The 16,072-nt window shown below is 38.7% G+C and overlaps 1 protein-coding gene across 2 annotated transcripts; it reads left to right on the top strand.

The window, feature by feature from the left end:
* Positions 1-17: 17 nt before the first annotated feature.
* Positions 18-13,257, top strand: ENTR1 (endosome associated trafficking regulator 1). Of its 2 annotated transcripts, XM_020981898.2 has the most exons (9): positions 18-91; positions 122-290; positions 2,554-2,669; positions 3,031-3,441; positions 3,859-3,932; positions 5,124-5,235; positions 10,310-10,372; positions 11,461-11,600; positions 12,137-13,257. In XM_020981898.2, the coding sequence occupies exons 2-9, from the start codon at positions 221-223 to the stop codon at positions 12,225-12,227; spliced, it is 1,077 nt and encodes a 358-aa protein (XP_020837557.1). In that variant the 5' UTR covers positions 18-91; positions 122-220; the 3' UTR covers positions 12,228-13,257. The 2 variants fall into 2 exon arrangements, with proteins under 2 accessions (XP_020837557.1, XP_020837558.1); XM_020981899.2 differs by lacking the exon at positions 10,310-10,372.
* The last annotated feature ends 2,815 nt before the right edge of the window (positions 13,258-16,072 follow it).

The following is a 16,072-nucleotide window of genomic DNA, read 5'->3' as shown; positions in this document are numbered from 1 at the left end:
GAAGCGGAAGCGGCCTCGCGAGGAACCGCGGACGGGAAGGAGGAGGGAGGGGACCGGAAGACCGGAGAGAAGCTGAGCCGGGCGGAGCCAGGTCGAGCTGAGCTGAGCCGGGCGGAGCCAGGTCGAGCTGAGCTGAGCCGAGACTGGCTGAGCTGAGGCTATGGAGACCAGGTAGTGGAGGTCTGGCCCCGTCCGCGGGCAGAATCGAGCCTGTGCGGGGATGTCCGGCTACACCCGCCGCACGGGGCTCACCCCGCTGTCCCGAGCCCGGAGCCTTGTCATCCAGGACGGTGAGACATAGAGACCGAGCCTGGCACAGCCGCCCTCCCCTCCTGACTGGCATAGCTGCCCTGCCTTAGGCGCTCGAGCTGGAAGGAAGGGTCCCTAGACATCTCCTTGGCAATCCACTCAGAGTACAGAAGTGGAAATTGAGGTCCGAGTTTGACCCAGGTGGAGGACGCTCCTCCTCCAAGGAGGCTTGCTTGGACTTCTTCCGCCTCCAGGGAGCCTTCCAGGCTCTTAGCACCAAGCCTGACCTAACTCTATCCTCTGATTACCTGTATGAGAAGTTCACCCAGGAGGGGAAGGCGAGAGGGAGGGGAGGGGGAGAGAAGGGGAGTCACTTAGATTGCAAATTATTTTAGAGACCCAGTGTTCGTGACTGCCTATTTTGTAGAGAAGGAAACAACTGGTAAGGGGACCTAGGCTGGCCAGATTTGGGACCCTTCTTCAAGACATTTCTCTGAACTCCTATGATTTCCCTTTGTCCCTTAATTTTGCAGCTGAGTCTTGAATCACAGTCACCCAGCCCGGAAGACCCGATCATTGTACAGATGGGGAAACGAAGCCCATAAGAGGGAAAGGTCTTGCCCAGATTATTAGTTGGAGGCTTCTCCAGGGGAGCCCCTTCTCTGAAGCTATAATATAGCCCTCCACCGTTCTAACTCCAAGGGCATTGCATTTGGCTATACTCAGCCAGGTACCCTCTAATTGTCCATAATGGACCCTAGAATCACCCGCTGAAAGAAAAATCTAGATTCTAGACCCAACCCCTCTCACTGATAGGATGGGAAAAGACAGGAGCACATGAGTAGTTGGTGACAGAGCTATGATTTAAATCAATAGTTTCCCAATCCGGCGTTGTTGTTATCTTTTTATCCCCATCACACTTGTGCATTGGGGTCTTTCAGATGAGAGTATTCAAATGTTCAAACTGAATTGTGTCTTATATTGTAGTCATTTGAGTTCCTTTTGTGTGCCCTGTGCTTCCTGGAGTTTAAGGAGGGATAGAACACTTAAATGGCCCATTTGGCTTCTCTGGTATTGCTTTATGACATCTTTTGTAATTATTTAATCTTTTATGTATGCCATATGATTGTATAGATTGTAAGTACTTCCAGGACTGCAGCTATGACTTGTCATTCAAATATTTACCTTAGGAGAGGCTGCTCTGGGAAAGATGCTGCCTCTGTTCTTAAGGAACTTAAAATCTAAAAGCATTTATTGCCCCTATTATTTATGTAGCATTAATCCTGAAGCACTTGGTGACCTGTTAAATTCTTTACCTTTTTACTTGGACATGTCTTATTCCCCCAACTAAACCCTTGGGACTGTGTCTTTTCTTTATTTATCCTTTCAACACCTAGTACTGTGCTATGTACATAGTAGTTGTAAAGTAAAAAGCTAAGAAGAAAAATTAATGACATTCAGAACATTAAACACACTTTATACATTCTCATATGTATGTGTGAATGGGATTCATGTCAAGGAGAGAGTGTTATGAGTTGGTGAGGTCTGGGAAGGTAAAGGGAGATTAGAGTTGAGCCTTGAAATATGGGTAGGATTTAGATAGGCCTAGATAAAGGGGAGAAGAAAGGCGAGGGCAAAGGTATGGAGGTGGGAACACACAAAGCAGGTGGAGATGGTGAATAAATGAGTCTTCAGTGGAGTTTGGGGAGGGGGAGGATACCCTAGGTTGAGAGTGGGATGAAGCTGGATTCTTAACTAACAATAAGAGTTGAAAGTTAGATCTTGGATCTTGGGGTAGGAGGAAACTGAGGGATGAAAAAAGCAAGAAGATTGGAGATCTGTGGAAACTGATAAAAATGCATAAAAGGGCTAGAAGGGAGGTCTGAAAAGGCAGCATGGCTTAGGTTCTAGATAGTGCAGTTAAGTATACGTATGGGAGACTGAAAGAAGTAGGGAAGCAGAAAAGTAAAGCAGGTCATAAAGTAGATATGGAAACTTGAGACAGTTGCCAGGTAAAGTCCTCTGAGGTAAAGGAAAAAGAATGAGAGAATTTAGAATGGACTTAACGTGTAAGGTGTCTTATTGCTAGTAAGTGTTAAGTTTCTTGTGTCTTAATGGCACCTCAGTTCACTTTAGTTCAGCACTTATTTTCTTAAAATCAGTTATCCTGGGTCAGTACGGGGCTTGGTGTTCCTAAATCTGGATTAGATGATATTGCTTATAAGAAAAACTAAAAGGAAGGTTCCCTTCTAACAAACCTGAATCACTTTTAAGCATTTATGAAATATGCTTTTCTTATTTTAGATGATAATCTTGAAGATCTGGATGAGGCAAATCCATTTTCCTTTAAAGAATTTTTGAAAACCAAGAACCTTGGCCTGTCCAAAGAGGAGACAACTAATACTAGAATTTACACTAAGGTAACTTAAAGGAATTTGCAGATAAGTTCAATAAGGGGAGAAAAAAGTCTCAGTGAATTTTCACTACTGGTTTACATTTTCCCTTAGTGTTAATCATAGAAGAGTTTGGCATCAGTGTTGTCATAAAATCAAATCATATAACTTATTTTAGATGGATAAGTTTTACAGTGATGCAACATGTAGATGATTTATCCTTCCAGTGTTCCATCTTCTTCTCAGCTTTACCTCTTTTAAATGAAGTGTTTTGTTATAATTCTGAAATCTAAAACACACTGAACATAGTAAAAAATTACTAAATTAGTATTATTAACCTAGACTAATAAAGAAACTCTTCAGTGTAACTTTTGACTTTCTTCTTTAGGAATCTACAAGACATACATTAGGACTTGAAAATAATTCCCCAACTTCTAAAACTGTAGGGTATGGTTTAGACTATGAGGAACCTTTTTTCCAAGATCCAACTGGTGCTGGAGATTTGTTGGATGAAGACGAAGATGATGACTGGAGTGGGAGTTATCGGCCATCTGCCCTGGAACAAACTCACGCTTCCAGAGTTGCTACTACGGCGTCACCACGGAGTACATATATTTCTTTTTTTTCCAACACATCTGACCTGTCAGGCATTGAGTCTCTTGCTCCATGGACTTTAAATGATAGTGACTCATGTGTTTCTCCTACATCTCAAGTGAATAACACAAACAAAGAATTTGCTGCTCATGGAGAATACTTGGGAGATAGGCATTTTCGGTCGCTGCAGATAAGCTATGAAGCAGTAAGTGTGGATGGAATGTTCTTTACCTACCTGATAAACCTCAAATGCCTTGGGAAGTTTCTCATGGAGAAAAACTAGTGATCTTGCTTTCCTAATGGCCTCTATGCCTTTGGAGCAAAGGACACAATCAGTCTTAATGTGCTACTGCAGCTTTTGTTAGTTATTTTGGCATTGCTCACAGATAATGAATGCAGCTGCTTTAAACAGTACTGTGTAATGAATGCAAGTACAGGAGATGTGAGTACAATAGAACACTTGTGTCATTGCTGGATAAAACATCTTAGAAACCTAAACATCTTTATCCATTGTCTTAGATTTCTTTACCTTTACAAATAAGAAATTTCATGACTAATTGTATGCAGGCTATTTACCAGTTTAGAATCTTGAATTTCTAATTTTAATTTTCTTTTTCTGCAGCTTAAGGAAGAAAACTCTAAGCTAAGAAGGAAAATTAATGAGATTCAGAACTTCTCTGAATCTCAGACAGAAATGTATGTACATTTAAATCTAGAAATATGAGTTTCATTTCTTTTTCCAAAGGATTGATTCATGTACATAGAGGGTAACAGCTTTGCTGTTATAGTCCACATTCCAAGGGATGACATATGATGACATAAATCTCCTTTCTGTTTAAAGATTTCCTGTGGAGTTCTTCATCCAATTTTTTGTTGAGTTATATACTAGAGCTACTATATGAAATGCAGCATGGCAGAGAGAATAACGTGCTAACCTTGGGGTTAAGAACAGAGGAGTTCTAATCCTACCTCTGCCTTACCTGGGTGACCTTTCAGAGCCTCACTTTCCTCTTTTGTGGAAGAGGATGGCCAAATGAGAATGTATAAAGTGTGTTACAAACTTTAAAAGCTGTACATGCATGTCAGCTGTTATTTGAAAGGAACATTTCACTCCTTACATAATAAATAAAAGACAAACTGACCAAACAGGAGGCATTATGCAGAGTGGAGAGACAATGGATTTGGACTCAAGAGTGATCTCGAGGTCATTAAGTTAGAGCTGGAAGGTACTTTAGAAGGCATCTAGTTTTTTTTAAAAAAATATATATTTTTATTTATTTTTAGTTTTAAACATTCACTTCTATAAGATTTTGAGTTCTAAATTTTCTCCTCCTCCTTTCCCTCCCCAAGAAGGCACGTAATCTGATATAGGCTATACGTGTACAGTCGTATTAAACATGTTTCCACATTAGTCAGAAGGCATCTAGTCTTAAGGTCCTCTTTTTACAGATGAGGAAACTGAGGCCTCAAGAGGTTACATGACTTGCTCAAGGTTATATAGGAGGTAAGTGGCAGAGCCAGGATTTGAACTCAAGTCCTTTGACTAGATATAATTTGTCTTTTTCCAAATCCTGTCTTGGGTACAGTGTCACTTAAGCTCTCTGAGCCTCAGTTTTCTCATCTGTAAAATGGGGATCACAAAATTGGTATGAAGCTATAACAATGTATGTAAAGAGATTTGAACTCTTAAAATAGTAATCAGGTACCTTTAAAAAAAGTTAACTGAAAGATGCTAATAAGTTATTTGTGACCCAAGCAATAGTTATGTTACAACTGTTCCCTATTATGTTAAATCCTATTTGAAAAACAGTTTAGGTTTATTGAGCAACCCTCTTTGAAGGAACCATGGTCATTAAAATAACCCATCTTTTTCCCTGTCCCCATAAGGGTAAGAACACTTGAGCGGAAATTGGAAGCAAAAATGATAAAAGAAGAAAGCGATTATCATGATCTTGAATCGGTGGTGCAACAAGTGGAACAGAATCTTGAACTGATGACTGTAAACATTTTAAATTTTCTTTGAATTTGTTTTCTGGGAGACTGTAAAAGGGGTATGTGTATGTCAGGAAAATTCCTTTGGAGGAATGAATTATTATCCGTTGTCTAGAAGATGGATCTAGCATCATCTCAGTATTTTGTCCATTTTGTTGAGCAGTAATATAGCTAGTGTTATAAGTATCCCTAGGCGAATCACTTTGCATCATAATGCTCCAGACAGTCCTTTATATGGTTAAGTTGCTGAGTGGATGTCTTATCTGGCCTGCTTGTGGATGTTTCCTGACTGGAAGTTCCCTATACCCATGAGATTATAGATTTAGTCACTGCAAAAAGTGCCAGGTACTCCTGGGGTTTTTTGGTTGACTCACAATATCTATGTAAAATTGGGTTAAAAATAAGATCTTGTAAAGTGGACTTTTGGGGAAAGAGATAGGAGAGCTGCTTTTGACCTTCCAGGATGGCTGTGAAGTACAAAAGAGTTGGCTTATTCTGTGTAAGATCTGCAGGGCAGGAGTAGGATCAATTGGTAAAAATTTAAAAATTTCAGCTTGATACAAGTTAGGATTTTCTAACAATCCAAGCTGTTCCAGAATGGAATGGTAAGGAAATGAATATCCTGTCATTGGGAAGTTTTCAGACAGTGATAAAATACCTATTTGGAATGTTGTAAAAATTATTCCTACTGTGGGCAGGCAGTTTAGAAAGGAGTTCTAAGGTCCCTTCTAAGTTAATAATTAGAAGATTTTATGGCCTAACCAGAATTTTGAATGTGTAAACTTCTTTTGCTGGGTTTCTTGGTTAAAATATCAGTTTCACTTAACTTTACTATTTTAGTTTGAAAATTAGTAAACTTGCTGTGATTTACCTGCAACATATATTATTTTAATGCTTAAGTACTTCTGTTGTGGTAGATGCTAATGACAATTGGATGTGATTCAATTCAACAAGCATTTTTTAAGCATCAAGATGCTGGATAACATAAAAGACAAGGACTTTGCTTTCAAAGACCTATAATACCTTTCTTTGAAAGTTGAGATTATCTCTCAGGCAACTTATTTCCTGGATAAAAAGCTTTCAAATTTAACTTTTTCAAAATCAGATTAAGAATATTCATTCAGGTCACCTGGTAACCACATATAAAATAGCAGGTCTCCTTTTCCTTAAAGATATAACTAACTGTGTGAGTATTTAAGGAGAAACCATATTAAATTATCAGGAAACTTTACCAAATTTGCATGAATAGCATTATCATATCTTTTTATATTAACAACATCTACTCTTCCTTCTCACTCACTCTTCACATCCAATCATTGGTCAAGTCTTAGTGATTTTATCTCCACAGTGTATTTTTTTTAATATAAATTTATTTATTTTTAGTTTTCAACATCCACTTCCACAAGTTTTTGAGTTCCAAATTTTCACCCATCTCACCCCTCCCCCACCCCAAGATGGCATGCATTCTGAATATCCCTTCCCCTAGTCTGTCCTCTCTTCTATCTCTTCCCCCCTCTTCTCTTATCCCCTTCCCCTTCTATTTTCCTGTAGGGCAGGATAGACTTCTGTACCCCATTTCCTGTATTTCTTACTTCCCAGTAGCATGTGAAAATATTTTTTTAAACATATGTTTTTAAAACTTTAGGTTTCAAATTTTCTCTCTTCCTCCCTCCCCACCCACCCTCATTGAAAAGGCAAGCAACTCAATATAGGTTGTACATGTGCAGTTATGCAAAACACTTCCATAGTAGACATGTTGTGAAAAACTAACTCTATTTCCCTTAATCCTATCCTGCCCTCCCATTTATTCTATTCTTTCTTTTGACCCTGTCCTTCCTCAGAAGTATTTACTTCTGATTACACCCTTTCCCAATCTGCCTTCCTCTCTATCATCCCCCTGCTCTCTTGTCCTCTTCTCCCCCTATTTTCCTATAGGGTAAGACAGATTTCCATACGTAATTGAATGTGTTTATTATTCCCTCCTTAAGCCAAATCATATGAGAATACGATTCACTCATTCCCCCTTACCTTCCCTTGTTTCCCCTCCACTGTAAGAGCCTTTTCTTTTCTTTTGTGTGTGAGATAATTTACCCCATTCTGCCTCTCCCTTTCTTCTTCTCTGAGTATAATCCTCCCTCATCCTTAATTTTATTCTCCAGATATGACCCCTTAATCTTCAACTCACCCTGTGCCCTCTATCTATCTATTCTATCTATCTATCTAACATATAATTTTTTTCCTCCAACTACCCTAATACTGACAAAGGTCTCATGAATTATAAATATCATCTTTCCATGCAGGAATGTAAACAGTTCAACCTTAATGAGTCTCTTATGATTTCTCTTTCCTGTTTACCTCTTGAGTCCTGTATTTGAAAGTCAAATTTTCTATTCAGCTCTGGTCTTTTCATCAGGAATGCTTGAAAGTTCTCTGTTTCACTGAATGACCATTTTTTCCCCTGAAGGATTATACTCAGTTTTGCTGGGTAGGTGATTCTTGGTTGTAATCCTATCTCCTTTGCCCTCCGGAATATTATATTCCATGCCCTGCATCCTTTAATGTAGAAGCTGCTAAATCTTGTGTTATCCTGATTGTGTTTCCACAGTACTTGAATTGTTTCCTTCTGGCAGCTTGTAATATTTTCTCCTTGACCTGGGAACTCTGGAATTTGGCTACAATATTCCTAGGAGTTTTCCTTTGGGGATCTCTTTCAGGAGGGATCTGGATTCTTTCAATTTCTATTTTGCCCTCTGGTTCTACTATATCAGGGCAGTTTTCCTTGATAATTTCTTGAAAGATGATGTCTAGGCTCTTTTTTTGATCATGGCTTTCAGATAGTCCAATAATTTTTAAATTCTCTCTCCTGGATCTATTTTCCAGGTCAGTTGTTTTTCCAATGAGATATTTCACATTATTTTCTTATTTTTCATTCTTTTGGATTTGTTTTACAGTGTCTTGATTTCTCATAAAGTCACTAGCTTCCAATTGCTCTATTCTAATTTTTAAGGAAGTATTTTCTTCAGTAATCTTTTGGACTTCCTTTTCCATTTGGCCAATTTTTCTTTTTAGGGCATTTTTCTCCTCATTGGCTTTTTGGACCTCTTTTGCCATTTGGGTTAGGCTATTTTTTAAGGTGTTATTTTCTTCAGTATTTTTTTGGGTCTCCTTTAGCAAGCTGTTGACTTGTTTTTCATGATTTTCTTGCATCACTCTCATTTCTCTTCCCAGTTTTTCCTCTTCTTCCCTTACTTGCTTCTCAAAATCCCTTTTGAGCTCTTCCAAGGCCTGGGACTGATTCATATTTTTCTTGGAGGCTTTGGATGTAGGAGCTTTGACTTTGTTGTCTTCTTCTGGTTGTATATTTTGATCTTCTTTTTCACCAAAGTAAGATAATATAGTCTGACTCTTTTTGCGCTGCTTGCTCATGATCCCAGCCAATTACTTGAGTTTTAAAACTCTTTATTAAGGTAAGAGTCTGCTTCCAATGTGGAGAATATACTGTCCCAAGCTTCAGGGGTTTGTACAGCTGTTTTCAGAGATACTTGTAGGGACCTGTAAATTTTCAGTTCTTCCAAGGTGGTATGATAAGGGGTGAGGTGTTTACTCCTTTCCTGGCCTGTGACCACAAGTATCCCTTTCTGTTCTGTAACTGTGAGGAGGGGTTTCTCTCCACAGCTACTACAAGCTCCACCATGCTAGCGCTCCTCCTCACCCCAGCACCGTCGCCCAGAACTGTGACCCAGATCCACACACGGGCAAAGCAAAAGATTCCTGCCTCAACACTGGCAAAGAGATCCCTGCAATCCCTCTCTGATCAGCCACTGGATTCCCCCTCAGTCTGTGGGCCAGAGGCTCAGGAAGGAGCTGACAATCCCCCTCTCCCCCCATGCTCTCAGGGAATGGAGCTGAGACCCTGTCCTCCCCTCTTAGCACCCATAGAAACAGACTTTTCCCACTGACCTTCTAAGTTGTCTTTGCCATTGGGGGATTGAGGAGTCTGGAAATCTCCACAGCTGCCCGAGATTCAGTCCTGTGAGGCCTCCTCCAGGTTTGCTTCAGCCTGCGCCTTGCACTGTGCTCCACTTCCAGCCCTTCCTGATACACCTTTCTGATCAATCATCCAGCTTGTCTTGGGCTGGAAATTTGTTTCACTCTATCTTTTTGTGGGTTCTGCTGCTTCAGAATTTGTTTAGAGCCATTTTTTATGAGTATTTGGAGGAGTTTGGGGGAGAACTCATGCAAGTCACTGCTTTCACTCCATCTTAGCTCCACCCACAGTGTATTTTCCATCTACCCCTTCTCTCTAGTCATATAGCCACCATTCTAGTTCAGGCCCTCACTTCTTGTTTGTGCTATTAAAATAGTCTCCTAATCCATCTGCCTGCCTCTATGCTCTCCCTTTCTCAATCTGTCCTTTATATAGGTGCCAAAGTGGTATTCCTAAAGTACAGGTCTGACCATAACATTTTTCTTGCTCAAGAAACTCCAGGGTCCCTCTCTTGCCTCTGTGGTAAAATAGAGACTTTTCCATTTGACTTTTGAAGCCCTTCACAATCTTGCTGTAGCCTGTATATTTCCAGATTGATTGCATATTCCTGTCCTTTACACTCTCAGTATTCCAGCCAAATTAGCCCGCTTGTGAATCCTCAGCTGTGACATTCTATCTCCCCTCTTTGTGCCTCTGCACAGGCTCTGTCCTCTCTACCTGGGCTTCCCTCCTCCATCTCTATCTCCATCTCTAGAAAGCCCTGACTTCATTCAAAGCCTAGCTTAAATGCCATGCCTAGGAGCTTAACCTCCCCTAGTTGCTAATGACTCCTCCTGGAAATTGCTGTGTATGTATTTTATATTTAGTTTTTTAATGCAAATCTTACTTCCCTCAGTAGAATGTTAAGTTCCTTGGGTGTGGAGAACATGTTGTTTTAATATTTGTATCCTCAGCATTTGGTAGTATAGTAGGCACTTAATAAATGCTTGTTGGATGAATAATAACCATATGTTTTAAATATAAATTAATAGCCATATGTTTTAAATGGCTTTCAGAATTTACTGTTGTAATATCAGTGGTTTTCTTATAACAGAAGCGGGCTATGAAAGCAGAAAATCAAGTTACAAAACTGAAGCAGGAAATAAATATGCTCCAGGTAAAATATATTTTTATTTTTTCCCTGGAGGTATATCATGTGCCACTACCATACACTACAAATCAGTGCAAGAAAGGAAACACAGAAGTGAACCTTTAATAATATTTCCTCCTTCCTTTTCTCCTCAGTTGGACTAAATTCAAAGGAATTGGGGATAAGTCCTAGAATTTAAGATTCCATAACTGTGAAGGATTCATTTTTACTTTAGCAAATTCACTTCTACCAACACTTACAAAGTACCTAATATGTATAAGACACTGTGCTAGATAGGGAAGGGAATATAAATAATAACACTAATACTTTCACATTTGTACAGCAATTTACAAATCACTTTCATATACATTCTCATTTAGTTCTTTTATCAGCCCTATGAAGTTGATAGAGCAGGTATAATCATTCCCATTTTGCAGAGGAGGAAACAGATCTGGAGCAGTTCAAATCAGTGGATATTTATAAAGTCCCTGCTCTGTGCAAATAACTTGCTGACTGTTACACAGATAGTAAGTGGCAGGTGAGATTGACTTATGTCTCCTGAACCTAAGTTTAGTGCTCTTGCCATTGTATTGTACTGCTTTAAAGATGACTAAGGTAATCCCTGCTGTCAAAAAACTTAAAAAAAGATTAGTAGAGGTAATAAGATGTGTACACAGGTAGAATGTGCATGCACCTAAGAGTTCAAATGGGAAAAAGATCACTCAAAGTGAGAATGCAAGAATTGGGGACATAATTTTAGCTTCTGATATTAGCTACATATACGTGTGGAAAATATTTTTAATGTATAGATTTGACTGGAGAGTGGCAGATATTGAGCCTAATGACTTTAGCCAAGAAAAAAACATAAGCTGTTCCCACATATCTCACAGGAGCAAAGCTAGTTATGACAATGGAACAAGGAGGTAACAAGTTCATAGGCCATCAGCTAGCAAAATTTCATAACTACTCTGAATGACAAAGTCTGTACTGCTCTATTTTGAGGTTTCTAATGAGAAAGATACCAAAGGCATGCTGTTTTGCCCAGCATTTTACTTTGTATAATGTCTTAATTGCCCTAACTAATCTTAATTAACCCTATCATCTTTCTTCTAAAGGCTCAGCTTACTAATTATAAGAGAGACAATGAAGCCCTTCGATCTGGTCAGTGTGCCAATTTGACAGTAGTTAAACAAAACACAGATGTTGCCTTGCAAAATCTCCGAGCGGTCATGAGCAATGCACATAGTTCGATAAAGTAAGTTTTCTATATGCTATATGGAACATTGCTGCAATGGTGGGGATGTTCAGTTTTTTAAAAAAATCTTCCTAGGACAGCTGGTATGATGAGCAAGCTTAATGGGAATAAGAAAGATAGTGCTCTTCCTGTGTCACCTCTGATGTACTCAGTAGACGGATGAAATAGAATTGGTGATTTTTTTTAATCATAGGAAAATAGGAATAGTATAATTGTTATCTTTTGAGTAAGCCCATTAATCCATCTTGTTGGTTTTTTAAAAAACATATGAGCTAATCTAAATTTTTTCTATTTTATTTGATTATTTCTTGGATTCTAGAATTTTCTGCCTTGCTTTTAATGTCTTTCTTATTACAGTCAGGCACTATAGATGACATACATAGATTAGTTTGCAAATATTTATAGCATGCCTACTATGTACAGGGCTCTGCCAGGGTGGAAGAAGTAAAGATGAATGAGATTTGCCCTCACGGAGCTTACAATCAAATAAGGAGAGAAAACTGTACATCTTACATCTTTGTATGTTTTCATTCTAGGCAGTTGCTTTCTGGAGCTGAAACATTGAATCTTGTTGCTGAAATCCTTAAATCCATAGACAGAATTTCCGAAATTAAAGAAGAGCCTTGACAAACTGCTGAAATGTCTTCTAGCTTAAAGTTCTACTTAAATGCTGAAATCACTTTTTGCTTTGCTTGGGGAATACAATTGCGTCTTTAAATATACAGTCATCTTCCTCAGTACTCATCATGAAATACAAATTTCATGACCTAAAACAGGGTTATTAGCCTTAAAACTCAGTTGGGTGGCAACTGTTGGACTTGAGGTGGGTCTACAGTTTATATTAACTCTTTTAAGTGATCTGTCATATTTCACATATTCTAATAAACAAAGACTCTCTTACCAACAGTTGAAAAAGGGGAATATTAATCTGTTTCTAGGGAATTTTCTAAACATGAAAATGAGTTCTGGAGTAAGTATTGCTTTTTACTGTCTGTTATAGTATTTCCTGGATATTAATTGCAAGATGAGCCTAACGAGTGTCTTTTGTTAACACTCCTTTAAAGCAAAAAAAAAAAAAAGAATAAAAATTATAACACAAAGTGTACATAATAGAGACTACTGACTTTTGCCTAGGGTATCTGTGCCTCTTAAATATCTCCCAATGTTCCTGAAGACTTGAAGGTTCACACTTGTGCCTTCAAGAAATATAATTTTTAAAACATAGATAAAAACAAAAAATAAAAAAAACCACATATACGTATATGTAGGCTATAAGTACCAATTACCAATTAAAGTGCTACAAGCAGTAAGAGACCCGCTAAGTACCAATGTGCTGCTCTTCTAAGTTTGCTGCTGGAATTGTTCAGTTAATATTCCATAGTGTGAAACTCTAAGTGTACCTTTTTACCAGGTTTCTTAATATTTAAATACCAAATCTTCTGCTGTGGTGTATTGCTAAACTTTTTAAATGACATTTTACAGCAAAATTTAGGATGCAATGGTTTTAAGATGTTTCCAGGTTGGCATGGGAACATTCTATCCTGTGCCTTTCCACAACTTTTCTATGATGTAGGTAAGGGCACTAAAATTCTATAGGTCTTTTGCTGTTTGATGTAAATTTTTTTTAATAAATTGTAGTTTTTTTCCACCTGTATAATGCGACAGCTTTGATATTTGCTAAATTAGGATGTGTTTGCAACTTCATTTCTTACAAAACCAGCTGCCCTTCATGTTCAAACATTGCTACTACTTCATCACTAGAAGGGCATTTACTTTCAGTTGATTCACTGATTGATTGATTGATTTTAACTAACTGTGAGTTTGTCTGATGCTTGGGACCAGCAAGGTGAATCAGCAAGACAGCTGTCTGGGACTAGAAATACAGTCTGCTTATCAAATAGTGAAGCTTATTCAGAATGCACTCGGGGGAGGTACGAGATGGGGAGAAAATTTGGAACTCAAAATGTTGTGGAAGTGAATGTTGAAAACTAAAAATAAATAGAGGGAAAAAACTAAACATTCACAAAAAAAAAGAATAGTGAAGCTAACTGGCCCACATGGGAATGTCTAATCCAAGATGGTGACCTTATTAGCACTGTGCTGTATCCAGCTTTTTGCACTTTGATTCTGGCAGATCAGATTGGTCTTATGGAAGTAAAGAAATTGGGTTTCAAACAAAATAATGTGTAAAATGCACAGCATACATACCCACTACTGCTAGGCATTATAATTTTGGCTTACAGAAATGCTAGTCAAAGTACACTGACTGCTGAATACAGAGTATAGGCTACCTTAACATGATGGATACAACTGTTAAAATATAATCTACTGCTTCTGTTATCAAAGTGGACTTCTGTCTCTGACAGTGTGTTCTAGTGGAAAAAGCACTGAACCAGAGAGTCTAGGAGACTTGAGTTCTAAAAAGTTCCATCTTAGATGATATACTTTTAACTTCTTGGACTCTGCCCATTTGTAAAAGGGTATATAGTACCTATGCTATTTACACTGTCTTCTTACTGATAGAATGAGACAGTGTGAAGGGCTACAAAGTAAGTCTTTATCATATGGTTGCCACATACTGCTTCTAATCAGATAGTGTTTTTTCTAAGAATGTCCTGCAGTATAATGGTAATGGGATGTCTCTTCTCTTTAGTTATCTTACTTCAAAGACATACCTTCAGGCTCACAGGCTTTCTTGTAGCTGTAGGCAGGAATTACTGGGATACATTTAACAAGAGATGAGTAGTTATGGTAAATATAGAATTGTTTTTTAACTGGGCCTCATCGACACCAAGTACTAATTTCCCCTTTCCTTCCTAACCCAAGCAGTCAGCTGATTTCAGAGACAAATTACCACCAATCAAGTATTTATTAAGCACCTCTTGAAAACTGTTGCGATAGCTTCTGGCCACATCCCATAGGAAGAACCAGAAGGACCTGTCCTAAAACTTCTGGGAAGCTCAACTAGGAAACTATATTAAGGAAGGAAATGCTTGATTTAGGGTTAGAGGTCCTGGATTCCAACTTAGCTTTGCTACTTACTAGTTAAGTGATAAATTCTGTTATCAAAGCGTCAGCTTTGGAATCTGAAACCACATCTTTCTGGCTCCCAAGTATATCCACTTTGGATATTAGATTTCCCTTCTCTCTCAGGAACCTCATCGTTCTAATCCCAAAAGAATTTGACCCCTGTAGTAACATATTTGAAACTGTCTACAGTAAAACTGAAAATGTCAAAAAGTACTATTTCCCTCTCCTGATTTCCAGGAAATTGCCCCTTGGAAAGGTGGATGATAGATCAGGATGAACTACCTTTTCCTAGGGAAATGGATTAAAGGAGGTACCAAATCTTTTAAACAAAGAATAGATGCTAATCTTTACAATCATTGCCTTTCCTCCCCCTGAAGTATTTTGATCACTGACTCTTCTGTGGGCAGTCTCCGATTTACCTGTGTGATAGATGGTTAGTACCCAATCTTCATTTGGAAAGGATTCCAGCGTCTATGGAATGAAACAGGTCACTTAGTTTAATTCCAGGAGTAAGGGCTGTGGTTGGGCAGCTAGGGAGATAGAGTGCTTGGCCTGGAGTCAGAAAGACCTGAGTTCAAATGTGACCGCAGACAACTAGCTGTGTGACCCTGAGCAAGTCACTTAACCTTGTTTGCCTCAGTTTTCTCATTTGTAAAATGAGTTAAGAGATGGAAAACCACTCCAAGTATCTTTGCCAAGAAAACCCTAAATGGAGTCACAAAGAGTCAGACATGAGTGAACAAAAAGGGCAGTGGTCCAGGAGGAATGGGATAGTAAAACTTGTTTACCCGATTCTGGAATGTTAACCCAGGATGTATTTTATGATATCTTTTCCTAGCACAAGATTCCTGTGTTACTTGAAATCTTGGGGCAGTCCTTTTGGAGGATGTTGGAGACTATGCCAGATTGGACATTTCTCCAAATTAGAAAATTCTCAGATATAGATTAATGTTAAATTAAATTATTTCTAGAAGACTTAAGCCTAAGTCTCATAGTATTAGTATTAATATTTTTTCAACTCTCCAAGCTTGCATTTTATTATTAACCTTTCCACATTTTCCTTTCTCTCCACTTAAGTCCTACTCTAATGACCCAAAATGGATAGCATGGAGGTGATCCAGAGTTCTTGAAGGCTGTGGCATAAGTGGCAGCGATTTTATCAAGCTGGAAAGTGTTGGGGATAAGAGCCCAGTGGTGAACTACAAGTCTCCGGTTCCAGCACCAATCCAGTTCGGTTTGGAAAGGCTCATGGACAAGAATGGTCGCAGGGTGAATAATTTTCAGCCACAGAAGCTCCCCAAGACCACTGAATTATATAATAGTTACACTCTATTGCTAAAGGAATAGTAGTACCTAAACTATTGAAATTATACTTGTTGAAGTATTTAAGTGTTAGACTTCCTCCCCCTCAGGCTCAGAAGCCTAAGATTAGCTAGGCGGGT

Source organism: Phascolarctos cinereus, unplaced genomic scaffold (assembly GCF_003287225.1).
Source record: "Phascolarctos cinereus isolate Bilbo 61053 unplaced genomic scaffold, phaCin_HiC Scaffold_2;HRSCAF=192, whole genome shotgun sequence".
Taxonomy (NCBI): Eukaryota; Metazoa; Chordata; class Mammalia; order Diprotodontia; family Phascolarctidae; genus Phascolarctos; species Phascolarctos cinereus.
This window is presented reverse-complemented; position numbering and strand designations above follow the sequence as displayed.